The sequence below is a fragment of the Sebastes umbrosus genome, chromosome 6 (genome assembly GCF_015220745.1).
Source record: "Sebastes umbrosus isolate fSebUmb1 chromosome 6, fSebUmb1.pri, whole genome shotgun sequence".
Classification (NCBI taxonomy): Eukaryota; Metazoa; Chordata; class Actinopteri; order Perciformes; family Sebastidae; genus Sebastes; species Sebastes umbrosus.
Genome location: NC_051274.1, coordinates 7,412,028 through 7,438,080, shown reverse-complemented (window position 1 = coordinate 7,438,080; position 26,053 = coordinate 7,412,028). Strand labels below are relative to the sequence as shown.

Below are 26,053 nucleotides of genomic sequence, written 5' to 3'. Positions count from 1 at the left end.
CTCTTGTCGACCTCGTAAGTGGGAAGTTTCTGAAAGCTTATTGAAAGTTTATTGAGTTTTTATTTAACAATATCCATGCTATCCAGAATAAATTCACAAATGAATCACAAAATTAATTAGTTCACAGTTGCATAAATTTCATGTCTGACTTTGGCTGATGGAAGCCAAAATTATTTTTTCCAGTTTGCCAAATAGTGCTGCTCTGCTGAATCACAGTACACAATTGAAGTAAGTTTGCTCAGTTACCTCACACTCGCAGATGAGCAGAAATAACTGGACTACTATGTTAACCACCACAATGGGAACAGCATTTTCATCAAGCACAGACCAAATAAGTGTTCTCTATCAAACTTGGCTGACAATTAAACATGTTTTTAATATTGCTGTTATTCTACACCACATTTAGCCTCTGTTTAGGCAAATTGCTTTTAGTGGTTGAGGGGCTTCCGCGGTCAACATGTTCGTCAGCTCTTCATGTAGAACAGAGGAACACCACCTGTGATGGATCCTGGTGGTTACTGTATATATATATCAACCAGGGTGGGTGACGGACAAGACTGGGCTCCTCGTCGCTCTGGAGGAATGGATTGTCCTTATGATTTATAAAAACAGTCCAACTAAAGCCCAGAGCCTTCTAGCAGTAGGTTGAATCTTGCTTCCCATCCGGAGGACTGGAGGAGGGGTGCAGCAGTGGGCTGCTGTCGCTGTATAGGGCTTCGGGGGTTTTACTTTAATGGCCTCCGAGATTCCGCTTTTCTCCACTCATCCAGTCAATCCCGATGAATGTGAGGCTCATGGTCATGAATACGAAGCCCAGTGCTGTGAAAACCGCAGCCTGAAAATCCAAAGCAGATATGTCAATGTAGAATCACCGGGCCCACTTAGATTTACTGGGGGCGACCCCAGACCACCTTTACTGTCTTTTAGAGGCTCTAGCAGGTTCAGTTTTAGGGCAGGTATCATATGAAACTAGAAGCCATTGGTACCACCCATGTCATACTAACATGTCAGGAAGGAGGCTGAATAACGCTCCAAAGGGGTTTTCAAAGGGGTCCCTTGACCTCTGGCCTCAAGATATGTGAATGAAAATGGATTCTATGGGTACCCACGAGTATCCCCTTTACACACTCGCCCACTTTATGATAATCACATGCAGTTTTTTTCATGCAGTATAAATGTGTTATTTTCGCCTATTCCAAAAATAGTGTGTTTGAATATTTCTGCATCCTTGGGTCTCTAAACAGTCTTGAATTACATAAATTGAGTATCACTGTAATGCTGAGACTCTTGTGGATCCAATGAACCCAACTGTATTAATGTGTGATGATGTTAGTCCCCATAGTAGCCATTTCATTGTAGTGAGACCATTTTTTGAAACGGGACCTCACTGTATAAAATGACCTGTGGTGACCTCTAGGATATTCAGCCTCATGAAACGTTACAGCCACCAACTACAGACCTAGGGCATTCAGAGGACAGATGGCTTTCCACGATATACTGACAATAAGGGGGTTTCTGAGCAGTTTACACAACAGAAGAGCTCGCCATCCAATTGCTGAAAAATGCAATTCCTGCAGAAATCTCAAAATGTCAAAAGTTTTGATCCCAAAACACAACATGGCTTTTTCCTATGGTGTTCCTCAAGGTCCTGATGTCTTAATGTGGTATTTTGGAGTGATTATTGATCATTTTTTATCAATTCTCGAGTGGTAAAAATGGTCAAATTTAGCACCAAACATGTGTAAGCTGCACATATGAGCTGCATGTCAAATTAATCTTCATGCTCCCAGCTTTCAGATGATGTACACCACTTCTATGTGACATCTACTGCTGACCTGCTATCTCCCCCTAAAGACCTCCTGTACGCCCCTAAAAAATGACAAACACGGGTCTATTGTGGGTCTCAGAGGGTTAACTCTGTTGTTGTGTCAACCCTCTCAGTCAGGGAGGAATATGAACCTACCTGGATCTTTGGTCTGGAGTTAATGGGCTCCTGGTCGGTGGGGATGATGCGAATGTAGAAGAGTCCAGGAAGGATGAAGATCAGACAGGGAGCAGTGGTTGCCCCTATAGACACAGAGAAGGCACAATACATCATTTCATTGTAAAACAGAATTTATCTCAGAGAAAGCTGTTAGCTGTAACAAATCAACCCGTTGAATGAACAGTCTGTTCTTTGCTGAAACTCCAGTACTGTGGCCAACTGCATTTATCTTGGTTTAACAGTATGTTTCTGCCTTTTAACTTACAGTGAGACTATGATAGAAGAAATGACACAATCCTCTGCTTGCAAATGAAGAGTTGAAATCATCAGCCTTAAAATACACCCTTGCTCAAGTCAATACACTCAGGGGTTTTGCTGCTACGGGTTTTGTCTTACTTGGTCTGGTATGACCAGTAGCTTATGGGGGCTGGCTACTGTTTGCAGACTTTAGATAGTTATTGCTGTGTGATTGATATTACTGAATCAGTTCACTGACTATGACTCTTCTCTACTATTGCCATTCAGCAAAACTTACATAGCCTCACTTTAAAGACAACTTTGAACTCTAGCAACAGATGAGCGATGTATTTTGGCCTTAAATCAATCAGTGCTTTATGAACCAATAGTAGTATTTAAAAAAACTGTTTTTCACACAGGAAGCCTGACAAGATCAAAGAACTGAAGTCAGACCTGTAAAGACACCATTACAGTAGTTGAGTCTACTACAGCTCTCGCTGACAAAAGTCCAGGGTACGGCAAACCCCGTGGGTGTTGTGGGTGTTGCCACATCAGCACTTTCACAGAAACATGATTTTATCCCACTTTTTCACGAGATAAACGGAAACTAAAATCTGCAAAAACAGAGAATGAGTTCTCTATTCATGAAAGGCTGTTGGTCAAGTTAGATTGATTGAACAGTCATCCAGCCAATCACAGCCATTTGTCCAACACACCAGACCAGAGCAGAGTAATCTTTTGAAGTACGTGCTTCGGTCAGATCATGTATGAAATCTGTTAAGTAGTTATTAATGTAGAAATTTCTTCAGACATCTTAAGAATATATCAAGATATGAAGGACTTTTGAAAAGTCTGGTAACACTTCATTTTACAGGTCCGCAAATTTCATGGTAATTAGGTGATAATTTGCAAGTAACCCATTTGAAATTTCTTTGGAATTACTGCTAAATTACCCCAATATTTACCTCAAAATGTATCGAAAATGTCTGCAGATAATAAGATAATAATTAGCAAATAAATTATTTGAAATTTCTTAAAAAACCTCCCTGAATCATGACATCAGCTACCAGGTTACATTTGTGTAGATAAGTCCCACAATGGTGAGATTTGTGCCTGATCAGAAGTGTCTTCTATTAGTTTTGGATTTCCACCTCCAATGAAGAGCAGCCACTTATCAAGCCTAAGGGCCCTATTTTAACCATTATATGCTATTTTAGCATATAATCATTAAATCATGTTTATAATAAAGTATAGTATAAAGTATAATAAATAGGTTACTTGCTAATTATCACCTGATTACCATGACATTTGCGGACCTGTAAAATGAAGTGTTACATTAAATCTTTATACATTCGTAAGATGACACTTGAATTGAATTAATAATTATCTTAATGTGAATGTTAAGATTTAGCACTGCATCCATAACTATTCGGTGCTTGTATGGGACCATAGTCACTTGGTGATATTGTTCTGTAAATCTGTATGAGTTGTCTGCATTATTATGGTAAAATAGTTGTCTTTTGTAATCTGAGCTAGTGGGAGCATGTAGATGTTGAACAGAAGTCAGAGAGGCCCGAGAACGGAGCCTTGGGGAATTCCACATGTCACTTCAGGTCTACTCCGACTCTCTATACTGCACACAATGCTGATGTACAGTTGTTCTCATCTGATATGGAACTCCAAAATGACCAAAAAATATTATGGAAGAATAATTCAATGAAAAAAATATATTAAAAAACACAAAATTAATTATTTCAATGACTTTAAGTCAACTCATTATTTTAAAATGTGATGTAATTTCATTAGAGCTTTTATACAAGTATCCCTTTTCATTCAGGCTTTCATAATACTTTCAGGTCTAATATCTCACCAGTTATGCCAAAGATGTCTCGAATGTTAGGAACAAGGATGACCAGCAGGTTGACAACGGAGAGCAGACACACGGCGATGGCGATGTGACGGAGCCAGTTGAAGGGCTTCCCTGGAAACAGCAGCTGCAGGAGGGCACGACGGATCTGACAGAAACACAAGGCGGTGTATCAAACAACACTAAAATGCTGAAGAACTGTGTCACACGGAGCAGCAGGGGAAATATTTCACATCATGCACACTCAATACAGCATTTTATCAGTAATCAGAATGATCCGAACAACTTTGTAAATCAATAAAATAAAATAAAACCTGGAACTAGATAGCCCACAAATGAATTTATTTCAATTGTTGAATTTATCCAAAGAGTTCTACAAAGCTCAACCTCTAATTTCACCCCACCATCACATGGCAATATTTGAAGATCTCTGGTTTGATGTCACAGGGTCTCGTAATTGGATTCTAAATGTATTATGGACACAGTCCTTGTACCTTTTAGTACTTGACAATGAGGCTAATTCTTTTCAGCAATGTCTCATTGTTTGTACTGATGATTCTTAAGAATTAAAACATGACACTGCACTATTAAATAAAAGTTAGAAACTGTACAGATAATTCAACTAGCAGAATTCCATGTCTCATAATCTTGTATTTCAGCTATATTGCTACTGAAAACTTTTTTTTATCTTACTTCATTGCATGCTTTATTTTGATAGCAATGGACCTTTTTCACAGCAGACATTTTGACTTGTCTAAAAGCACAGGTGAAATGAACAACATTAATAACAATGGCTCAGTTCCATTAAGTGTCCCAGCAAGCTATTCCAGGGAGCCAGCATGTGCAATACCAGGACCTTCCCTAAATGGAATACAGCCATCATTTATGTTATTAAATACACCTGTGCTTTTCCAACTATATTATGGATTCCGATCTTGTAATTAAGTGATCTGTTTCTCATTATTATGAGGAAGAAAAATCCATAGGTTAAAATGAAGTTAACCACCTTTTCAAGTGGACTCGGGCACGGATCGGCGAACCGTGCTCGAGTACGGTTTGGAGCGTTCACACTAATCAAACAAACTGGACTTTGGGGACAAGTGTACTTGGATCCGGGCCCGGGTCCCTAATGTGAAAGCACCCTTAGTGAATGAGAGCAGTATCTAGGCTGCTGAATGAGAGAGGCATCTGCCGATACGTTACACGGAAACACACCGTGTTAATAATAAGCCGACCACCTCACGTAACCGCCAGCTGTGAGCTGTGACCTGTTTTTATAGTCACGCGTGGGCGGAGGTCTGCGCTCTCCGAGTGCCATTCTAGTTGACTATATGAACACAGCTTTTATTTGACAATTTACAGAACCCTGCCCACTTTACTTTTGTATTTAATTTAGTAAAAGAAACAAAGGCATTTCAGGTCAGTGTCAGAGAGCATGTCAGATGGATGTGTCTGTGTGAAGGCCGGACATGTTCTTACAGGAAACAAGACCACGGGTACAGTCAGAGTGACGGCCACCAGGACGGCCAGCCGAACACACAGGATCAGAGTGTCCAGGGGGTCCACCTTACTGTAGGTATGGAGGAGCTCTGCTTCAGTGTTCTCTGCACACACACACACACACACATACACGCACACACGCATATATTATACATGTGACACCTCACTATCATTAAACTGAGCTATGTTCTGCAGCTGACTTAAAGGGATGTTGCTCTCACCGTAGAAGGTCAGATAGCCGAATGTGGCAGTGAGGAAGTACATGACGAACATGCCCAGGATGGAAACATTGCCAATATTCTGCATTCTTCTCTTGGTTGGGCTTTAGGGGAACAAGATGCCAGATGTTTTTTAGCACATACAGTACACATATTCGAGAGAGAAAGAAGCATGGCTATTGACAAAGTTTATTTTCAGTTTATATTTAAAGATCGCAGTTGAACAGGTTGTAAACAAATGTCCATGTCAGTATTTTTCCAACTTGGCCAATTAGAATATGCCGCCCACAGCTTGAACTACCTTTGCAAAGGTGCACTATATTTTTTCTCTCAAGCCAATCAGAGCAGATTGTCCTTTTTCAGGAGGTGGGCTTAAAGAGACAGGCTGCTAAAATGGAGTGTTTTATGTCCGGTTCAGACTTCACAACTGCTGCCGGACCTTGCAGTAGGATATTCGATCTAGGTTGTGTCAGAGTAAAAAACACCACCGCCGTTGCGTCTTTGCGCATGGAGCATCCCGTTGATTGCCCGCTTTCGCTTCTCCCTGTGAATTATGTTTTTATTGTTTTCCCATGGAGCCTCGTGGGCCCCTTTACATGGTTGGGCCCGGGGTGTGGGGGGTGGGGGGAGCTTGAGCCCCGGTAAGCCCGTATATTAAGACGGCGGTGCCGGGAGAGTGTGTATTGTCGGAACAGGGGACCGACGTGTAGTCTGTCATGTGTCGCGGCCAAGTCACCACAATAATTTATGAATCTCAATCATCTAATCTGACATAGTGACCATCGTAACCGTCAAAAATATCGTGCAGTCTGATCCTGGCATTAGACAGAGGGTGAATACAGGTATATTCAAACAGTCAGTATGAGAACAATAATGTGTTATTCTAAACATTAAAGCATGTAAACATGTTCTAGTAGACACCCAAAATACAAGCACCAACCTGAAAATGAGCATGATATGTCCCCTTTAAACTGTGAACTGTGTTGATTTTCATTAATTTTTTTTCATTTAATTTTCAACGGTGAGTTGGGAGAAACGTTTTGGGGCACCATCACAAAATTAGGAGTGCAACTTTAAAAAACTAAAAAATTGGCATGTACCATAGATTATTCCTTACTGTCTTTATGTTACAGCCAATAATGTTTTTTCACCTGAAAGGTCCTTGCACATGTGCTGTAGAAGTGCACAATGTGTACAGTATGTGGAGAATGTAAGAATCGAATAATGTGTGCGTCTTACTTGCTCAGTTCAGTGTAGATGGGAAGCACTTCAGGGTGACATACAAAAGCAAATGCCAGGATGGGGATGGTGTACGCCGTCTGCAAATCAAGTAACAGAGTAACTTCACACGGTTGTCTCACATGAACCCTGTCCAGCCATGTGCCACGCGTAATATGATGCAGACCATAAATAGTTCCCCGACATGCTCAGACCACACCGCAGTCCTCTGAACAGAGCTCAACAGAAAAGAACAGTTCAACTGCAAATGGTAATTTGTGTGTGCTTTAAGTTCAGGGAGTTCATCTCTGACCTCTTGATTGATGGTGAAGAATTTGGCGGTGCACGTGTCCTCTGGGACGGCTGTGCTCACAGAGTAGTTGCCAAACACTTCCAGAGGGCAAGCAATGTTGAATCTCTTGTAGATGACCTGGTGTGACAGAGAAAGAGAGTTTGAGGAGGGGAAATAAAGGGTACCTCTCCTGCCATTGGTAACAAAACAACATATACATTTTGGTACTGTTTGGAATCTCCTCAAAACATATGCTGTTTTAGTTGGTATCTTAACTCTTCTCTACATTATCTCTATATCTATATCAACTACTGTATATCTTCCCAAAGGGAACAAACACTATAGCAGCTGTTGACGGTAACTCATCCCTGTCCAACTAGCTAAAGCCACAAGGATTCAGCCTGGAGGCGCTGAGAAGAATAAACTGAGACAACAGCTCTTTAAATCAGGATTGCCTCATTTTTCAACAAATAAGAAAAATGTATTCCATCAGAATAATTTTCCAGATAGGGACTTTCTATTCATTTAATGGAGACCTCTGAGTTATAGCTGCAGTTGCGTAGATTTTATTTTATTTTTGCCCATTTTGGGGGCAGGAGAACAAACTGTAAACACAACATTGACATTATTATTCCCTTATGAAGTTGTTTTTGTTAGCAAACAGTTGGCTTTTTATGCATCCAGCAGACAACATTAACATTCATTTGGATTTGTAGGAGTCTAATATTTACTCTCCTTTTGGGTCTGTTTTAGTCTCTACCAACTGCAGAGAGAAATATCTGTCTCTTTAGCTGCTAAATGCTCCACTATGCTCACCATCTAGTCTCTAACTGTGCCTGTCTGCTGTTTGCTGATGAGCAGGTAGAGTATATACAGTTGGTTTATCAGAGCTTTTTCACTGCTGCCTGCTGCTACTGGATACAAGATTGATGAGAACACTGAGACTGAACCAAAACAGGTAAATTGTGGCCCTAAATCCAAACCAATGAGGATGGGATTGTAACTACATGCGACACAATTGACATAATAGTCATTGGATCTATTGCTCATGTAGTTCAATGTCATAGCATGGGGTGAAAACTACACAGAAATACATTTATTTACATAATATGGTGTGTGCATGTAAAAAATATATTTTTTCTTCTTCCCCAATACTGTAGTTTGGGTAATTACATTTTCTTGAATTAAAACTTTACAATCTCAATTAAAGGTACTGTGCGTAACATCTGGCGGCATCCAGCGGTGAGGTTGCAGGTTTCAGCCTCTCCCATGTGCCAAGCGTGTAGAAGAACTACGAACTGGATGTGGAAACACAAATGGCCCTATCTAGAGCTGTTGTAAGAGTAGCAAAGGTCATTTGGAGAGCAGAGCCAGTGCGTAGAGTGTGTGTGTACGTGGGAAATGAGTGGTGAAGCAGGAGAGAGAGAGCGGCGGCGAATGTGTGAGAGCGAACAATAAGTGAGCGAGTGGAGCAGAAGACAGTTAGTTTAGCTTTGAGAATATCAAGTGAATGTTCAGTGGAAGTTGCAGTTTGTGCAGAAATAAATGCTGCAGCTCCTCAAGACCAAAAGATGTTTCCCTTGTCTTGTTTCCTGGCGGCTGAGTGGAGTGACGGGGGTTAACTCTGGCGCGAGTAACGGTACGTAATTAACTTCCTTAGACATAACAACAAACATTTCTCCAGAACCACCAGTGCTGTGACAACAGCCGTACAGTAATGCATTGCCACCATACAGCCAAGTCGCACAGCAGTTCGTGAAATAGTCACAAAATTGAATGTATTGATTCGTGTACATAGACATGAATTTCACATTTTTTTCGTGATTGTCAGCCTGAAATATATTGTTATGTAATCCAAATAATTGTGAACCGGGAAGTATAGAGAGCAGCAAACATAGGGAGGAGGTCAGCGTGGATGGGTGGGTCAAAAAACACAGGGCTTTCGCCCAGGAGACCGCTGTTCATGTCATAGTTTGATTTTTTTGTCATATAACTTCCGTAATTAAGTTACGCCACTTCTGGTGTTATTTTAACCCAAACCGCGATATTTTCCTAAACCTAACTAAGTGGTTTTGTTGCCTAATCCTAACCAAGTCGATCTTTTCCTAAGCCTAACTAAGTTGATCTTTTCCTAAGCCTAACTATGTTGTTTTGTTGCCTAATCCTAACAAAGTAAATCTTTTCCTAAGCCTAACCAAGTTGATCTTTTCCTAAACCTAATTAAGTAGTTTGTTGCCTAAGCCTAACCAAGTTGATCTTTTCCTAAACCTAATTAAGTAGTTTTGTTGCCTAATACTAACCAAGTTGATCTTTTCCTTAACCTAACTAAGTAGTTTTGTTGCCTAAGCCTAACCAAGTGGATCGTTTCTTGAACCTAACAAAGTAGTTTTATTTTGAAAAGACTAGACCGTAAATTGACACATGCGTGACGTATTGCTGGACATTCGTAGGAAAACCGCATGAAAATATGTTGTTGAAAGTCGTGCTGAGCGTCATGAAAAAAAAAGGTAAATTTGTGTCTATGTACACGAATCAAATAGATAAAATTTCGTGAATATTTCACAAACTGCCGTGAGACTGTGTTGGACGATATCCACAGACTCACCGCAGAGAGGAAGAAGACCATGCAGGAGAGAGAGAAGCCACTGGTATAACCAAGATACCCTGCAGAACACATGAAGACAACCCTCAGACACACCTCAGAAAATACACTGAAGGCACTCTGTTACAATAGTGTAGGTGTTATTGTGTTGAGATCATAATTTACCAAATGAACATCATGCCGTACTGAAGAAGACTTGAAACTAGCGATTGAGACCATAAACTCATGTTTACAATGTTTACTGAATCAAGTGAGAAGTAGGCTCATTTTCTCATACACTTCTATATAATCAGACTTCTTTATGCTGCCTGATGGCCATTTTAAAAATGCAAGTTTAAAGGCACTTTTCAGACCCGGAGGTTTCCACCTGGTACATGACTTTTTTATTTTATTTTATTAAACCTTTATTTAGACAGATAATCTTATTGAGACACGGGTCTCATTCTCAAGAGAGACCTGGTGAAGACACAACAGCAATACGACACAAAGTTACAGACAGACAGGACATTCATACAAAGACAAAGTCCTGTGTGAAGGTTGTATTAAATTCATTTTACACCATATAATAAGGTGACACAAGGGTTAGGTTCTTTAAAAAAAACTTGAAATAATGAATGACCTTGTACACAGACCGTCAAAAGCATTACTCTGAGAAGTTGTTCATTCAGTGTGATATAATTGAGGGGAAGTGGCATACCCAGGTGTTTCATCAGGGCCAGTGGGAAGATGATGCCGACAGTGACGATGATGATGAGGTAGTTTCCATTCATGAACCAGTCGCTAGGTGCAGAACACATCACACACACATGCAGTTAAGAATACAGTACACACAGATAAAACCGACATTCAAACTACATTAGTAAAAGTGAGGTCAGTTCTGTTGTAAAACAAGGCAAAAGTGAGCATGGCTCACATACCCCCGCTCACCGCTCGACCCCTACTAAAGTATGGCCAAAGGTTTTGCCCTTTTGGAACTAATGGAATTAGTCTATTGAGCACAATCTAGCTCGTTATTAGCTCACCTTCCTCAAGTCTAGGGTACCCAAAACTTTTGAAACATTTTGGGCACCCTAGACTTCTAACCCCCAAAAGGCACAACTAGACCAGACAGTCAAGCATCATACCAAATGTAAAGTTCCTCAGTTAAATAGTTCCTGAGTTCTGCTCCGTAAACGAAATTGAAGTAAAAGAAATCACAATTTTTGGCCGAAATTGAAGGTTGCATCATGTGTGAGTTTGTAGATTAATACGCTGCTGAAAATAGTCCCCAATTTCCTCCTGTTTGAGTACCGTTAGTTAAAAACTAGAAAGACAAGCTGTTTCAAGAAATGACTGAGCGTTTTTTTTTTTTTTAAATTGATGTACATATTTATGAGGTGTTTTTAAAGATTGACGTCTTCAGTAGGAACCAATGGGCTTGGAGCTGAGAGCCACAGACAGGAAGTCAGAAAGTCCTGAGAGACGGACTCTTTTCAGCTTATTATCTTGGACCTGTCTCTGTAATGGGCATATGCAGATGACACTGGTTGATTTCAAAGTTGTTAGCAGTACTCACCCAGAGCTTGATGTCAGGCCAAGAAAGGCTTGGATGACCAGCGGCAACTCAGATTTGACTATGAACAGGTAGCTGGACATGGCTGCAGGGGAGGAAAACATAGACAGCCTGAAGAAAGAGTTTTTATTAGTGTACATGGCAACGTGTATTTACATGTTCCCCTCATAACAGTGATGTTCTGGCACATTTGGTTCCCTTGTATACACCGCTACCTACTCATAGTATTCCAGTGTCTTACCTCCTATGTTATGTAGCGTGATGATGACAGCTGCTATAATCTTCCCTGGGTGACCAAAAGCTCTCAGGCCCAGCTGCTCGTAGGCCCGAATACCTCAAGAGAGCAATAACAAAGAACCATGTTAACAGACTGACACCTACTACTACTACTACTACTAGCTGAATTGTCCTTCGATACAGGAGAAGGGAAATGAAGAGACAAAGAGAAAGGCCCTTTGAAAAGTTTAAGCTCTGAGACTAATGTCAGATTTCCGACAATATTTATCCACATTTAATGAAGCCTCACCCACAACTCCAGCACTGCGTAGCAGCAGATGGACGGAGTAACAGGACAGACAGGCGATACATGTCAGCAGGATCCTATAAAACACAAAAAAAGGTACGGTAGGTAATGTCATTAATGTCACTTCTTACATGTTGATTAGTTTCTGTATTTAAGGCATAATTTAGGAAAAGCTTCTTCTTCTTTGAAGCCTTGGAAATAAGCTCATAAAGCTGCAGGCAGCTGTTGCAGTGTGTCTGTCACTGGACAGATCTGTTTTTTAGGGAGCCAAGTAAAAGGGGCATTTCAGTTCAGTAGTCCAGCCAACCTGACACAAACATACATGAGTTTCTCTCTTGCTTCATCCATATTCAAAGACTGGATAGGCCATAAAGGATCAATGTGGTGCCATTTAGGGGACTTTATTAACATGATATGATAGAAAACTTGAAAATGAAAATATAATTCACAATAGAATTATAATTTTCCACATATGTACGCGTTATTTGACAAAAATGAATGGAAACAATGTTATGTTATCTTTGCTCCAGGTATTAATTTTAGTGTAAACATTACTGATTCATTGGGGTCCCTATGTATTACAAATCCATAGAAATTTATAAAAAAAAGAAATCATGAAAGCAAATATTGGAAAGCGACAACAGCATTCTTATTAAATGAAATATGGAATATTCTATAATACTCAAGACTGCTGGGTTTTTATCATATATACTGTATATATACTTATGTAGAGAGAGAGAGAGAATTATTTTATTCATGAATTATATTTTTTATCACAATTTTTGCGTAGTCAAAATCACAAAGTGAGCATGTTGACATGGCTGATGAGCACAGCTGTAGAATGGAACTGGATTTGTGCTCGCACAGCATCAGTAAAAATAATAAAGTAACTAGAGACCATCTTGTGATGGGATCACACCAGCTGTGACGCCAAATCGGGCCCATGGTGTAGTGTGTGTGTGTGTGTGTGTTTGTGTGTGTGTGTGTGTGTGTGTGTGTGTGTGTGTGTGGGGGGGGGGGGTAATGTCCCCTTCCCCCACTTCCTACCCCCCTTACTTCCGGCGCCCTTGCTCATACCACACCCATCTTCGAACCCAGCCTTCTTTTTGACCTCATCTACACACCTGTGAAGTTTCGTGACTGCATCTTGCACAGTTGTGACGCTATCGCGGTCACAATATCTGTCCACAGAGAGACAGACTGACAGAAATATAAACACCTGGCAAAGTATTCAAAATCTCTTCTGTGGTATTTCCCGATACAGTAGGTGTCTCCAGGACCACATTTGCCAAGATGACTCTCACACTCTAAGGATGCTTTCACATCAGGGACAAGCAGGGCCGCTGCTGACCATTTGGGACGTAATTGTTTTGTGGTGGACAAGCCAGGCTCGAGTTTGTCAGGCGCAATGGAACAAACCGCAGGATGATGGAGGAGGGGGGCACCATCATTCCTTTTATTATTTCGAGCAAATATGTATATCTTTGTATTGCCTATAATGGTTTAATGATGCCAATTGTAGTTGTGTACTTGTGCTTCATCTTAAATTTAAATAATTCATCATTGTGAATTGTGGTGCCCCCTCCGGCACTTGGTTAGGTATCATATTAGGTTTAATAAAAATGAAACTTGTGAACATTAGATCAGTGAGGTGTTGTTGTCTTATTTGTCATTATTGTGTTTAGTGTAAGAGCTGCTCCTGCTTATTGCGTCGCTGTAGAGTGTACAGAATATTCACACTTCACCAGTCCTAACATTGTGTTATACACCGATTAGCCATAACATTATGACCACCTGCCTAATATTGAGTAGGTCACCCTTCTGCCGCCAAAACAGCCCTGACCCGTCGAGGCACGGACTCCACTAGACCTCTGAAGGTATGCTGTGGTATCTGGCACCAAGCCGTCAGTAGCAGATCCTTTAAGTCCTGTAAGTTACGAGGTGGGACCTCCGCGTATCGGACTTTGTTTGTCCAGCACATCCCACAGACGCTCGATTGGATTGAGATCTGGAGAATTTGGAGGCCGAGTCAACACCTCGAACTCGTCGCCGTCAACATGATGTAAAAGAAAACGTGATTCATCAGACCAGGTCACCTTCTTCCATTGCTCCGTGGTCCAGTTCTGATGCTCACATGCCCATTGTAGGCGCTTTTGGCGGTGGACAATTTGAGCTACAGTAGCTCTTCTATTGGATCGGACAACACGGGCCAGCCTTCGCTCCCCACGTGCATCAATGAGCCTCGGGTCTGACCTTGTCGCCGGTTAACCGGTTTTCCTTCCTTGAACCACTTTTGGTAGGTCCTGACCACTGCAGACCGGGAACATCCCACAAGAGCTGCAGTTCTGGAGATGCTCTGACCCGGTTGTCTAGCCATCACAATTTGACCCTTGTCAAAGTCGCTCACATCCTTACGCTTGCCCATTTTTTCTGCTTCCAACACAAAGTTCAAAGTTCAAAATGTTCACTTGCTGCCTCATATATTCCACCCACTGCCAGGTGCCATTGTAACGAGATAGTTAATGTTATTCACTTCACCTGTCAGTGGTCTTAATGTTTTGTCTGATCAGTGTACTATGTCATAGCTTCATATGGCTTAAGCAATAACCAAGTGTTGTACAATATTGACCTTGTCTCCTCTGGTGTGTCTGTTTGTCTACTGTCTGTAATTTTCAGGGATCCACTGAGGTAGAGAACGTGTGTGTGTGTGTGTGTGTGTGTGTACCACATTCAGTTGTACTCTCTGTACCAAAGTGTGCATATTTCTGGTACTCACAGGAAAAAGACGATGCCGGTGTTGGACATGGCGTATGACAGACCCAGAATGCCGCTGCCCATGATGGCATTGCTCAGGTTGAAGACAGACATCCCAATGGAGGTTTTACCCTCAAACTGGAAAAGACGCAAGACTGGAATATTAACTTCTAAGACACAATAATGATAATGACTTCATGTTAGGATGCATATTGTGACATTACATCACAAATCACGTATAGAGTCAACTCAAAAATCATGCCACCGTGTCTTCGACAGCATCATTTGATATGAAACTCTTTGACATTAGCATTCTGTTTTTGGCGGAAATCAGTGCTGTCTGGATTATGTCGACAACATTTTTCTGTTTAGTTATCACTTCAATATGCGCACGTGATAGGAGGTTAGAAAACTAAAAAACACTTAAACTAGGTAAAAATGGTGATCGTAGATCACAACAAATTGATGTGTTAATGAGTGAATGAGTGAAGTTGAATAAAGTTGAATTCTAAAATATTATAATGAAAAGATAACTCCCCTCAAGGGTGACAGTTGTCAGACAGTTGTCTATGGCAAGCCGTTTTAACATTTATTAGCTAAGTTTGACTATCCGGCATTAACATTTTGACTAGTCGTAATTACATTGTGACTAGTCAGAATTCATATTCAAGATATCTATAACGTCATTCTGACTAGTCAAACCGACAGTTAGAGATATCTGTAATTCAGTTTTGAAGTTAGTTTGGTAAGGTTCAAACTTCCCAGATCGATAACTCATAAGCGAAACATTGTTGAAACACCAACAACGGTTCTTTCTAACAGTAGTTAAGAAGACAACGAGCTACAACCTCGGTCTCTATGTGCAGCCGGCTGTGAGACGAGTGGTCAGGGACCTCTGTTGATCAGATAGTTAAAAAAACGCCATGAAATAGAACGAGCTCATCATCAAGGAATCTGTGGTGAACGAGAGCTTTGTTCACTAGAGAGTTGTGGTAGGAATTTACAGCGTATTGTAGATTTATTGTCTCCAGACACACTTTATAAACCCATACGGCTGCAGTGCAGCGCCATAGTATTTTTGAATGGTTTCCGCCTCCCGTCTCATCCCGCTCCCTTTCTGATGTAATTACAGATATCTGCAACGTCATTTCGTCACTGGAATTCTGACTACTCAGAATTTAATTGTATATTTCTGAAACTGGTATTACTGTTAGTCATAATTCACATTATGGATATCCGCTACTGAATTGTGGATATCCGTAATGATAAACCCCAAACACATGAATGGCAAAATGACGTTGCAGATATCACAAATGAATATCCTGTCTAGCTATTAAATGTTAAAACGGCTTGCCATAGTTGTCTTGCGGCACTAAAATGGCCAGAAATGGCCCTGAGACAGACTGCGATCTGAGGTTCTATTAGTCAAACACTTAACCTCCGGCATTACTCAAAATGTAACCTCTGATGTACAGTAGGATAGCTGTGGATGTCATTTAGAGACCACAGGGATGAATCCCCCCCCTCCCCCCCAAGCACCTTTATGCCAGTTGCTATTTGCAGCTGTTTTAGGGACTATATGAATATTTTTGGGGGTGTGGAGGGGGGCTGAATCTTTTATTAAGACCTGTGGCACCCTGGTGGCCTAAGGCTGACTAACTCTGTCCCGAGTTGGTGTCCGGCTGGGGACCTTTGTGGCATGTCATCTCTCTCTGCCCTCATTTCCTGTCATCTCTCTAATTTCCACTATCAAATAAAGACATAAAATATTTTAAAAAATACCCTCCCTGGCATTATTTATATTTCCTTATTATATTATATTTATTGCAAATATTTTTGCATAAAGAGCTTCTAAATCAACGGTTATTACAGCCACCAAATGAGTGAACCAGACAGCTACTGGTTGACATGAACACCATGCTTGGATTCCAAACAATAAAGAATAAGAATTGATGAAATCTGATGGTCTGACCTGTTTGAGATGTCTGACTGACAGTCATAATTAAACCAATTACATGATGCATAAGCTGTGTGGCCAGGTGTATAGAAGACATCTCATCAAAAAGTTAAAATGTTAATCACAATATCAGCTGTAGACTAAAGTCAAGTGCTCCCTCTTTTTTGACCCCTATCCTCCCACCCCCTCCTTAATACTGTAGTTTTAATATAGTCCATTGGAACATGATGATAACTTGCACAAGTAAAAAAATAAATGTTATTTGCTCTGAATTCTACTGTGTAACTGAACACATCTAGGCCTCTCTCTCATACTCACATCTGTGAACTGAGGTCTCTTTGATCCATCGCTCTGCTGCAGGAACTTTTCTTCCTCTGGTGGGATTCTGTAATATCCATCAAAAACAAAAAACACTGCACAACTTTTAAACAATATGAATGTACTTGGTTTCACATAGGACACACATATAGGAAACATACCCTCCCTCCACGGGCACAGCAGCGTCATGGTGGTGATTGCCATTTGATAGCTTCTGCAGTTCCATACTTATGACAGAGACATAGGCTGACTTATTCCGTCAGATAGATGGGATTTTTTTCTCAAAAGAATGAAAAGGTGTTGAAAGGTGAAATCTGCAAAAGAAGAAACAAAACACAAGCAGCTTAAAACCACCTCATGTCGAATATTTGCACATTTAATTAATAATAATTAGTAATATTGACTCTGGAACACTGACTTCATCAAAATGTGAACTGCTTACAATTGCTTCAGTTGTAACTAAATATTTTTTGTGTGTGTCATGTTCAGCCATTTGTGTTAAAAAACATTGTGATACAATACTAGATGGTGACTGCTTGTGTGTATCTTTAGCCACGCTTTGGTCCAGAGTGAAATAATAATAATTATGATTAAATTAGTGAACGTCAAAACCAGACATGTTGAACAACCTTCAGTTAACAAGGTAAAAGTGAGCATGGCTCACATACCCCCGCTCACCGCTTGACCCCTACTAAAGTAGGGCCAAAGGTGTTGCCCTTTTGGAACTAATGGTATTAGTCTATTGAGCACAATGTAGCTTGTTATTAGCTCAACTTCCTCAAGTCCAGGGTGCCCAAAAGTTTTAGAATTTTGGGCACCCTGGACTTCTAACCCCCCAAAAGGCACAACTAGACCACACTGTCAACCATCAAACCAAATTTAAAGTTCTTAAGTTAAACAGTTTCCGAGTTCTGCTCCGGAAAGAAAAGTGTGACACGCAAATGGACGGAAGGACGGAAGGACAGGCGGAGCGCTATATACCCCCGACTACGTTGTCGCGGGGGTATAATAACAGATGCTAAAAATCTATGCTTAAGGTTATATTTAAAGTCAAGTCAACTTTATTTATATAACCCAATACCACAAATGTGGGCACAATCTGTAGAATATATAACACCATCTATCCATAGACCCCTGATTTGGAAAAACAAGCGAAAAGAAGCCCTTTAAAAACAACCCTTTAACAGGAAAAAGGGCAGAAACCTCAGGAGTAGCAAAAGAGGGGTGATCTGTCATCCAGCACAGACATGTTATAGATGTACAGAGAAGACTGAAATAACACTCATCAACTTGGTTTCCAGCAGCAACAGGCAGCTGTTGTCAGTGAAAAAGCTCTGATAAACCCACTGTACTGTACACATCCTGCCCATCAGCAGACAGCAGACAGACACAGGTAGACACTAGCTGGAGAACATAGCGGACCATTTAGCAGCTAAAGAGACAGAAGTGTTTCTCAGCAGTTGGTGGAGAACCAAAGCAGACCCAAAAGGAGAGTAAATATTAGACTCTTACAAATCCAAATGAATGCTAATGTTGTCTGCTGGATGTATAAAAAGCCGACTGTTTGCTAACAAAAACAACTTCATAAGGGAATAATACAGTATGTCAATGTTGTGCTTAGAGTTTGTTCCGCTGCCCCCAAAATGGGCAAACTAAAATAAAATCTACGCGTCTGCTGCTATAACTCAGAGGTCTCAATGAAATGATTAGAAAGTCCCTATCTGGAAAATTCTTACTTGATCATGGCATCTTTCAAATTATTCTGATGGAATACATTTTTCTTATTTGTTGAAAAATGAGACAATCCTGATGAAAACTACTGTAGTCTCAGCTTATTCTTCTCAGCGCCTCCAGGTTGAATCCTTCTGGCTTCAGCTGGTTGGACAGGGATGAGTTACCGTCAACAGCTGCTGTAGTGTTTGTTCCCTTTGGGAAGATATACAGTATACAGTAGCTGCTGGGTGATATAGATATAGAGATAAAGAGCTAAAAACAGAGCTTACATTCATCAGGTGGACACAAACACCACTCCAAAATACTAATGCTAATGTTGCTCCGTGTCTGCTGGATGTGTAATCATTTGGTTACACGTTCACCATAACACCTTTATCAGGATCAGCTTTATTGGCCAAGTGTGTTTATGAATTTGATTTGTTGCTCTTAATGTACAGAAATAAACATGTAGCTATAAAGCAATAAATCTCTGTCTGGGTATGTATGTACTGTATGTGGGTGGGTATGTCCTTCGCGTATCTTGAGAACCGCACATCCGATCTACCTCACACTTGGCGGGTGTATTGCAGCGGATCCCAAGGGATTGCTTTGCCAAATTTGGTGCAATTTGGACATGCAACATGTTCAATATTAATAAACTTTGAATAAACAAGCACACAGTGCTCTGTGCAGCAGCGGGGGCGGGGCTTTAGGGCTCTGCAGACCGGGGCTCGCTGCATCTCAAATTGTGTACGTTTTGCCGTAGCCTACTAATTTATAACACTAATAAACCCTTGAAATCGTATACCAACGTACTGCATACTATTATACTCAATCAGTATGTACTGCATACTACCAACTAAGGCAACGATTAATTATGATTTTACCAGCAGACTGAAGTAGGCTATGCTCAGACAAAGGCCGGACCGGTTTCAAGGCACCCCGTAGCGGCTCTCAAATCTCTGAAAACGATGGCAGCAAATTTTCAAACAGACAAACCTGGAGAAAACCCACAACACAGAATACAGAAAGGGCCCCGAGCCAGATTCAAACCAGCAACCCTCCTGCAGGCGACAGTGCTAACCACTGCACCATCGTGCAGCCCAGCTATTACAGTGGCAGTAGGCAGTATGTTTTTGGCATCATTGGGCAAAAAATCCATAATAACCTTTCAGCATATTGTAATTCAAGTGTTCTGAGAGATAACTAGACTTCTGCACCTCCTCATGGCTCTGTTTTCAGGCTTTAGAAAATCTAGCCCATGACGGGAGACTTTGATCAATCACAGGTAATTTCATTGAGAGAGCGTTCCTATTGGCTGTGCTCTGGTCATGTGACCGTAACTTGGCGTTCCTTCAACAGATTTCACAATGGCTTTTGCGTCACAAACGTTCTCATTTTACATATAAACAGTAACCTACAAGATGATTCTGAAAACATTTGAGGAGAGAAATAGGCATTATAGCAACAGAATATTGATTCATATTTGATCAGCGCTGCCTAGTTTGGTTTGGTCGGAGTTCGCGAGTAATCGACAGCCGGCTCTCATAGACAGCAGCTGGACGGCAGACTCCAGATCAGCTCTGACTGGTTGTTTTCCTCCCATCTGAAATCCAACAGATGCTGTTAGGAGCACCTGAGGACACAGATGCACATGATTTTTTTCAGATTTCCTGTCTCATGCACTACTGTCACGATATAGTGACCGTTTTTTTAAAAAATACTTTTTTTAATCATATTTGCTCCATTTCTAGCCACTGCAGCTTTAATGTTAACTTTCTTAAGTAATTGTACTGGACTTGCATTTATATAGCATTTTCTAGTCTTCCGACCACTCAAAGCGCTTTACACTACATGTCAGCATTCACCCATTCACACACACATTCATACACTGATGGCAGGCGCTGCCATACAAGCTGACAACTTTGCCGAATACTCATTCACACACCGATGGCTATGCCTTCGGGAGCAATTTGGGGTTAAGTGTCTTGTCCCGAGTACGTGACTTTACATATTCAAAGAAAGTCATCCTTTCTCCAGCCATTGTTAAAAAAAACTATTTTCTAGCAAGCGTTAGCTAACATGTTCAGAGAATTATTCCACCTCCACTTACACTCCGTCCAAAAAAATATGTTATCATATACGGCCGTTTTTACCCTGGGCCTCCAGGTGGATGAATCCGGCCCTGCAGGTTTTTTTATAAAATCTGAATCCAGTATGGAATCTGCTTATGGAAACTACATTTTTAAAATGTGGTAACTATTTAGCTATAGATTTCACAACTCTGTCACAAATGTTATTAAAAATGAATATTGACCAGTTGAACAGTCCAGACCAGACCAGACCTGAATAGTTTGTGCATTGAACTTTACTAATAAAACCAATACAAACATTAGTCAGAATTGTCATATATTAGAATTACATTCTGTATTGGTGGGCCAAGCTCCAGCGAAAGGCAACGTGACTCTACAGATAAGAGGCTGGAATGAAGCCAAGTCTAGACGGCTCCAGCTATGGATATCTCCACCCTGTAGGCCTCGGGAACGACAGACAGAGTGATAACAGCTGAGAATGACCTCCCTGCTCAAACATTACTAAGCTCAGACATTGACATTTTGTACATAGTCATCTATTTGTAAATACTGTCCCTACGCAGAGAGACATTTTACATTGTCATGCACTTTATTGGCATTACTAAATATATTCATGTTTCACAGGGAGAAAATCAAAGGCATATATTTTAATTCTAGGAAAATATATGTATTATGCTGTTGACATGCAGTTCAGGTGGTAGTAGAGCATTCACAACACATATACCTTTACATACTAGTTAACTGAGGTGTATGTGCTCAAAAGCATCTGTTATGAAATTGTAAATTGATGATTGAGACTGTAAGTTAGCCGTAATTAAACACCTCACGCTTACATTGGGGATTCCAGGTGATCCAGATCAGGATCAGGTACTGGTCTTACTTTAATAATACTTTAATGAAGTAAGATGTGTGTTTGCACTGCGTCTCAACATGTAAAAAAGACACTAGTTAATCTTATCGGGGCTCTAAACTCCTAACTGTGATCGCATCATAATATCTGAATTCGGATAAATGATGCATTTCTATAGCTTAGCAAATTTCACACATGATCAAACAGTTGTTTGAACCTGTTTTTTTGTTTTATATATATATATCAGGTGAATCTGTTTAACCATGCAGGACAGTATCCCATTATAAAAGCCAGTTGTGAATAAGGAAAATAAGTGAGTATATAAAGTCACAGTTTCCTGTGGCCGCCTGCTCACCTGATACTATCCCACTTATTGTGATGCAGGTGCACCCACCCATCCTGAGCACCAATCAGGTCCAAGAGTCTCTTGCCAATAGCTTTTTGGCCAAACGTTTACAACTGTAAACAGAAACTTCTATTTTGGACGCCGTGCTGCAGCATGTGCTTTCAGTAGGTTGTTGGGAATCAAATGTTCAAGCATTATTTATGCAACAAAAAGCAACAACTTCCACGAGGGTTTAACTCAATCTGGAAACCAGCTAGAGTTAACACACTTTAAAACTGAAATGATTACACTGAACTGAATAGACGCTATAGGCTGAGTAAGCAAAGAAAACGCTTGTGAGTCCCCTTGTTTTCTTTTTGGGAGTCAGATGTTCAGATGGATCTAAACCTCATGTCAGCCTCAAGTACAGAGCTGGAGTCAGGACTAGGTCTAGGTCTGTTTAGCATGAAGACAGACCAGCCTGGCTCCGTCCAAAGTTCAAAAATACACCTACAGTACCAACACCTCTAAAGCTCACTGACGAACATGTAGTATCTCATTTGTTTAATCTGTACACAAACAGAAATGTAAATTTGAATGTTTATTACATTTCTGTTTGTGTTTTCTGTGTGTGATATATCCAACTGAACATCACACTTTTGGAGAAAAAGTGAATAATTACATTTTTTTTTTCTCTCTTATTATTATTCGAAAAATGTTTTTTTTTTTTTTTTACATGATCCAAAGACATTTGAAACATATTCATAAGCCTGCAGAAAGAAAATGCAAGCCTTTAACATACTTCATACTGTTTTCACTGGGATAGAGTATATATACAGTACAAAGCCTGCCACACGGTGAGGTAGGAAGGAACAGAAAGTGTACAATGTGTGCCTGAATTAGGCCCTGCCCTATTTTCCAAGTATGTAATGTGTACATCTACAGCTTATATAATACTGTCACCTTTTTTTTTTTTCTTTTTTTTTTTATGTGTTTTGATCTTTTTAAAAAATGTGCAGCACATTAAGCTCTATTGGAGATCTACAGTATGACATCAAGCAACAGCTGAGGCTCCTGTTTACCTCAACACCAGCAAAAGTGTGTGTTCTGTTGTTGTTGTTGTGGTGTTTTTCCTGAACTTTACATCTATGTGTAGTAGTCGACATACACCTACATGTTGTGAATGCATTAAAGCGCTTGCCCATTATCTTTTTTTTCTTCACTTATTTCTCACTCCACAAATATCTGAAAATATTTGTACATGAAAACTCACCATTTACCTTTTAAAATGTAAATTCTTAGAAAGACATCAAGAGTAACAATAACACTGTAGCGCGAACAATGTTAGTACTGCAGATCCACCAAATCCACAAAGTTACATTAATAATTAATTTGGAAAATAATTAGTAAAAAAAAATTGTTAATAGTAAATTGCTTGAAATACAATTATAATCTCAAGAGGAATCATTCTCAAGCTCATTTATAGAGTTACTTTGAGAAGGGCTACCAAGAACTCAGTGGAGTTGTTCCACATCTGGAGCACAGCTGCATAACCTGAGCATACTTTCAAAATCAACACCCGTGAGCACTGGCTGGTGCCTGTAACAAAGCCTCTACACCATGGGTCTTTACTCTTCCTGAGCAGACCTCAAGTAGCCAAACCACGTGGCAGCAGAGCAGCTCCAGCTCAGCCAGAAGAACGGAGTGAGTGACTTACCGGTACCTCCAGAAGCAGGCCCAGCTGACTCTCTGAAGCAGAGGGGGGGAACTGTGTGGTGAAGTCCTGGGATCAGAGGTGTCGTTTTGGGCTGAGAGGATTAGTAAAACCCTCGCCCGTGTTTGTGGAGCCCCGGAGAGAAGCCCAGAGCGACTCAGGGAGAGGTTGGGGAGAGGGGAGCAAATGTGGGAGCAAGCAGAGAGTAGGGAGGGCTGCTGAAAATGACGGTTTCAAATTTCTTGTGATGTCACATGTAGAGGCACTCCTCTTCCTTTCCAAAAAGGAGAAAACAAGTTAACTATGACTTTTGGTCAGGCCTCTGCTCCGGTGATGGATTGTTCTGTGGGGAATTCAGTGGGGTTCCTATGGCCTGGTCTCATACACACTGGGCCCATTGAATTGTTTCCATGTTTCAAATCTCTTCCCACTCCCCTGCCTCTGAGTTGTGGTAACAGAGGAAGTATGGTGAGGTGATCAGCACGGGGTTACATAAGAGCGCCTGGCTACTGGTGGGCAGCTCTGCATTAGAAGCAAACTGGAAAAAGCCAGCTCTATTAGATCAATATGGAAAGGTTCCACAGAAAGATAAATATATAAACCAGCATTCCCCAGAAATGCCCGAGCTGACCAGAGCTGTTTGAAAAAAACAGATGGTCCAGGATACACACATTCCCATGGTTATTTTGGTGTATTGTTTCCACACAGGAACACACTTTCAGCTGTGTGTATGTGTGTGTGTGTGGAGGTATGGCTGCTCTAACAATGTTACTCAATCCAAACATTTGGAATGATTTCTTTTGACATATAAAAGCTTCTTGGTGTGAATGTGTCTGATTGTATGTACTGAAGAGGAGCATTGAACAAAACCCTGGATAAAGAATGTATAAATGGTTGTAAATAGTAGAGTTGTAAAGTAAGTACGATTTCCCCGGGACATTTCAAAAGCACTAACACTTTTACCAGTGCAGGAATTCAGAAGTACTTCTATACTTGTACATCAGTGAAATGTTCAGTGCAGGACTTTAACGGAGTATTATTCTACCGTCTAATCAATATATTTGAGCACTGTTTGGCAGGTGGAATTTAACCATGGTGAGAGATAAATCTAAACTAAAGCTTCAAAAAAAGCAAACCTATGGCTTGGGAAGGGATGCTATTGAGGGAACTCACAAGAGATGGATCAAAATCAAAGTGGTGGAGATGTCCTGACTTTTAGTATGGCTCAATCTCCAAAAACCCTGGATCCTTCATTTCCAATAATACAAACCACTAGTGTCTTTCATTAGACACTCCCAAGTCTTTCAAACTCCACATCTCCAGTTTGTAACACAGATCTTTTGTTATAAATGTGTTGTCTCCATGCACAAGCTCAAATAACCATAGACATATATATACATAGACGCCTCATTGAATCCTGGATCGTATGTCAACGTGGGTGCCATATTGGACCTGTCAAGGCTGGCCTGTAACCCTATACAAGTGAACGGGGGAGCTGCCGTTTTTCTGGATAAAAAGCACTATAACGTCTACATTTCTCAACCGATTTTAACGAGTCGTTTTATATTCAAACGTTTATGATCGACGAGGAGTAACGTTAACGTTATGTTTTTTTACTTTTCCCACAGATTTTGGTGAAAAACTGTTAAATACGTTAACGTCACTGCTTCCGCTGCTACTTGAAAAATTATGTTTTAAATTGACAAACATCATATGTGTGATTCATCAAAAAATATTTGTCTCTTGCTGTTGACTACCATTCATATTTTTTCAGAAATAAGGTCCCATGGTGGTCCACAGGAAGGAGCGGCACTTTGCCTCTCTATACTAGTGCTATCTTTCCCTCATTGCTGTCTCACTACATGGCTGAGTCAACACCAAGCTGCTTCCTTCTTAATGACTCTATCTGCTGGGATCTTAACCCAGTCTACTCAGCACTCTTCAGCTCAGCCATGTGTTCAAATCCGGATGACACCGGCCTATGAGGTTGTTCACTGTTTTCCGATTGTATTGACTGTTTGTGTGGACATATGGAGGACACCGAGAACGGGGTGAGAAAGAGCATTGATCTTAATCTGGTCATAAAATAGAGAGGAATAAACAGAGGACTGTGGCTTTCATTGTCTTGAAACAATGTTTTCTAATATAAGACAACAGCAGTGTTATGTGGCGGTTTTTGAGGTATAACGGGAGCCAACTGAGCTGGGAGAGCCAGGCAGGTTTCTGTCAACGTGCCCTTAGCAAGACACTTGAACCGTGATATGTCCTAAAAAGTGACTCATTGGGTGAAGGTTGAGGAGTATTGTGTGAGCGTATATAACTAAACAGAGAGGATT

At 40.7% G+C, this 26,053-nt stretch overlaps 1 protein-coding gene across 1 annotated transcript; it reads right to left on the bottom strand.

Annotated features, from left to right (window-relative positions):
- Positions 1-40: 40 nt before the first annotated feature.
- On the bottom strand, positions 41-24,103 carry LOC119490265 (sodium-coupled neutral amino acid transporter 3-like). Its single transcript, XM_037773542.1, has 16 exons — positions 23,721-24,103; positions 17,184-17,336; positions 17,023-17,089; positions 14,770-14,885; positions 11,997-12,070; positions 11,712-11,804; positions 11,474-11,555; positions 10,616-10,698; positions 9,922-9,980; positions 7,338-7,454; positions 7,046-7,125; positions 5,810-5,910; positions 5,568-5,692; positions 4,092-4,236; positions 1,964-2,067; positions 41-835 (listed from the first exon to the last, which is right to left on the bottom strand). Exons 2-16 carry the CDS (start codon positions 17,246-17,248, stop codon positions 731-733), a joined length of 1,416 nt encoding a protein of 471 aa, XP_037629470.1. The 5' UTR covers positions 17,249-17,336; positions 23,721-24,103; the 3' UTR covers positions 41-730.
- Positions 24,104-26,053: the final 1,950 nt, after the last annotated feature.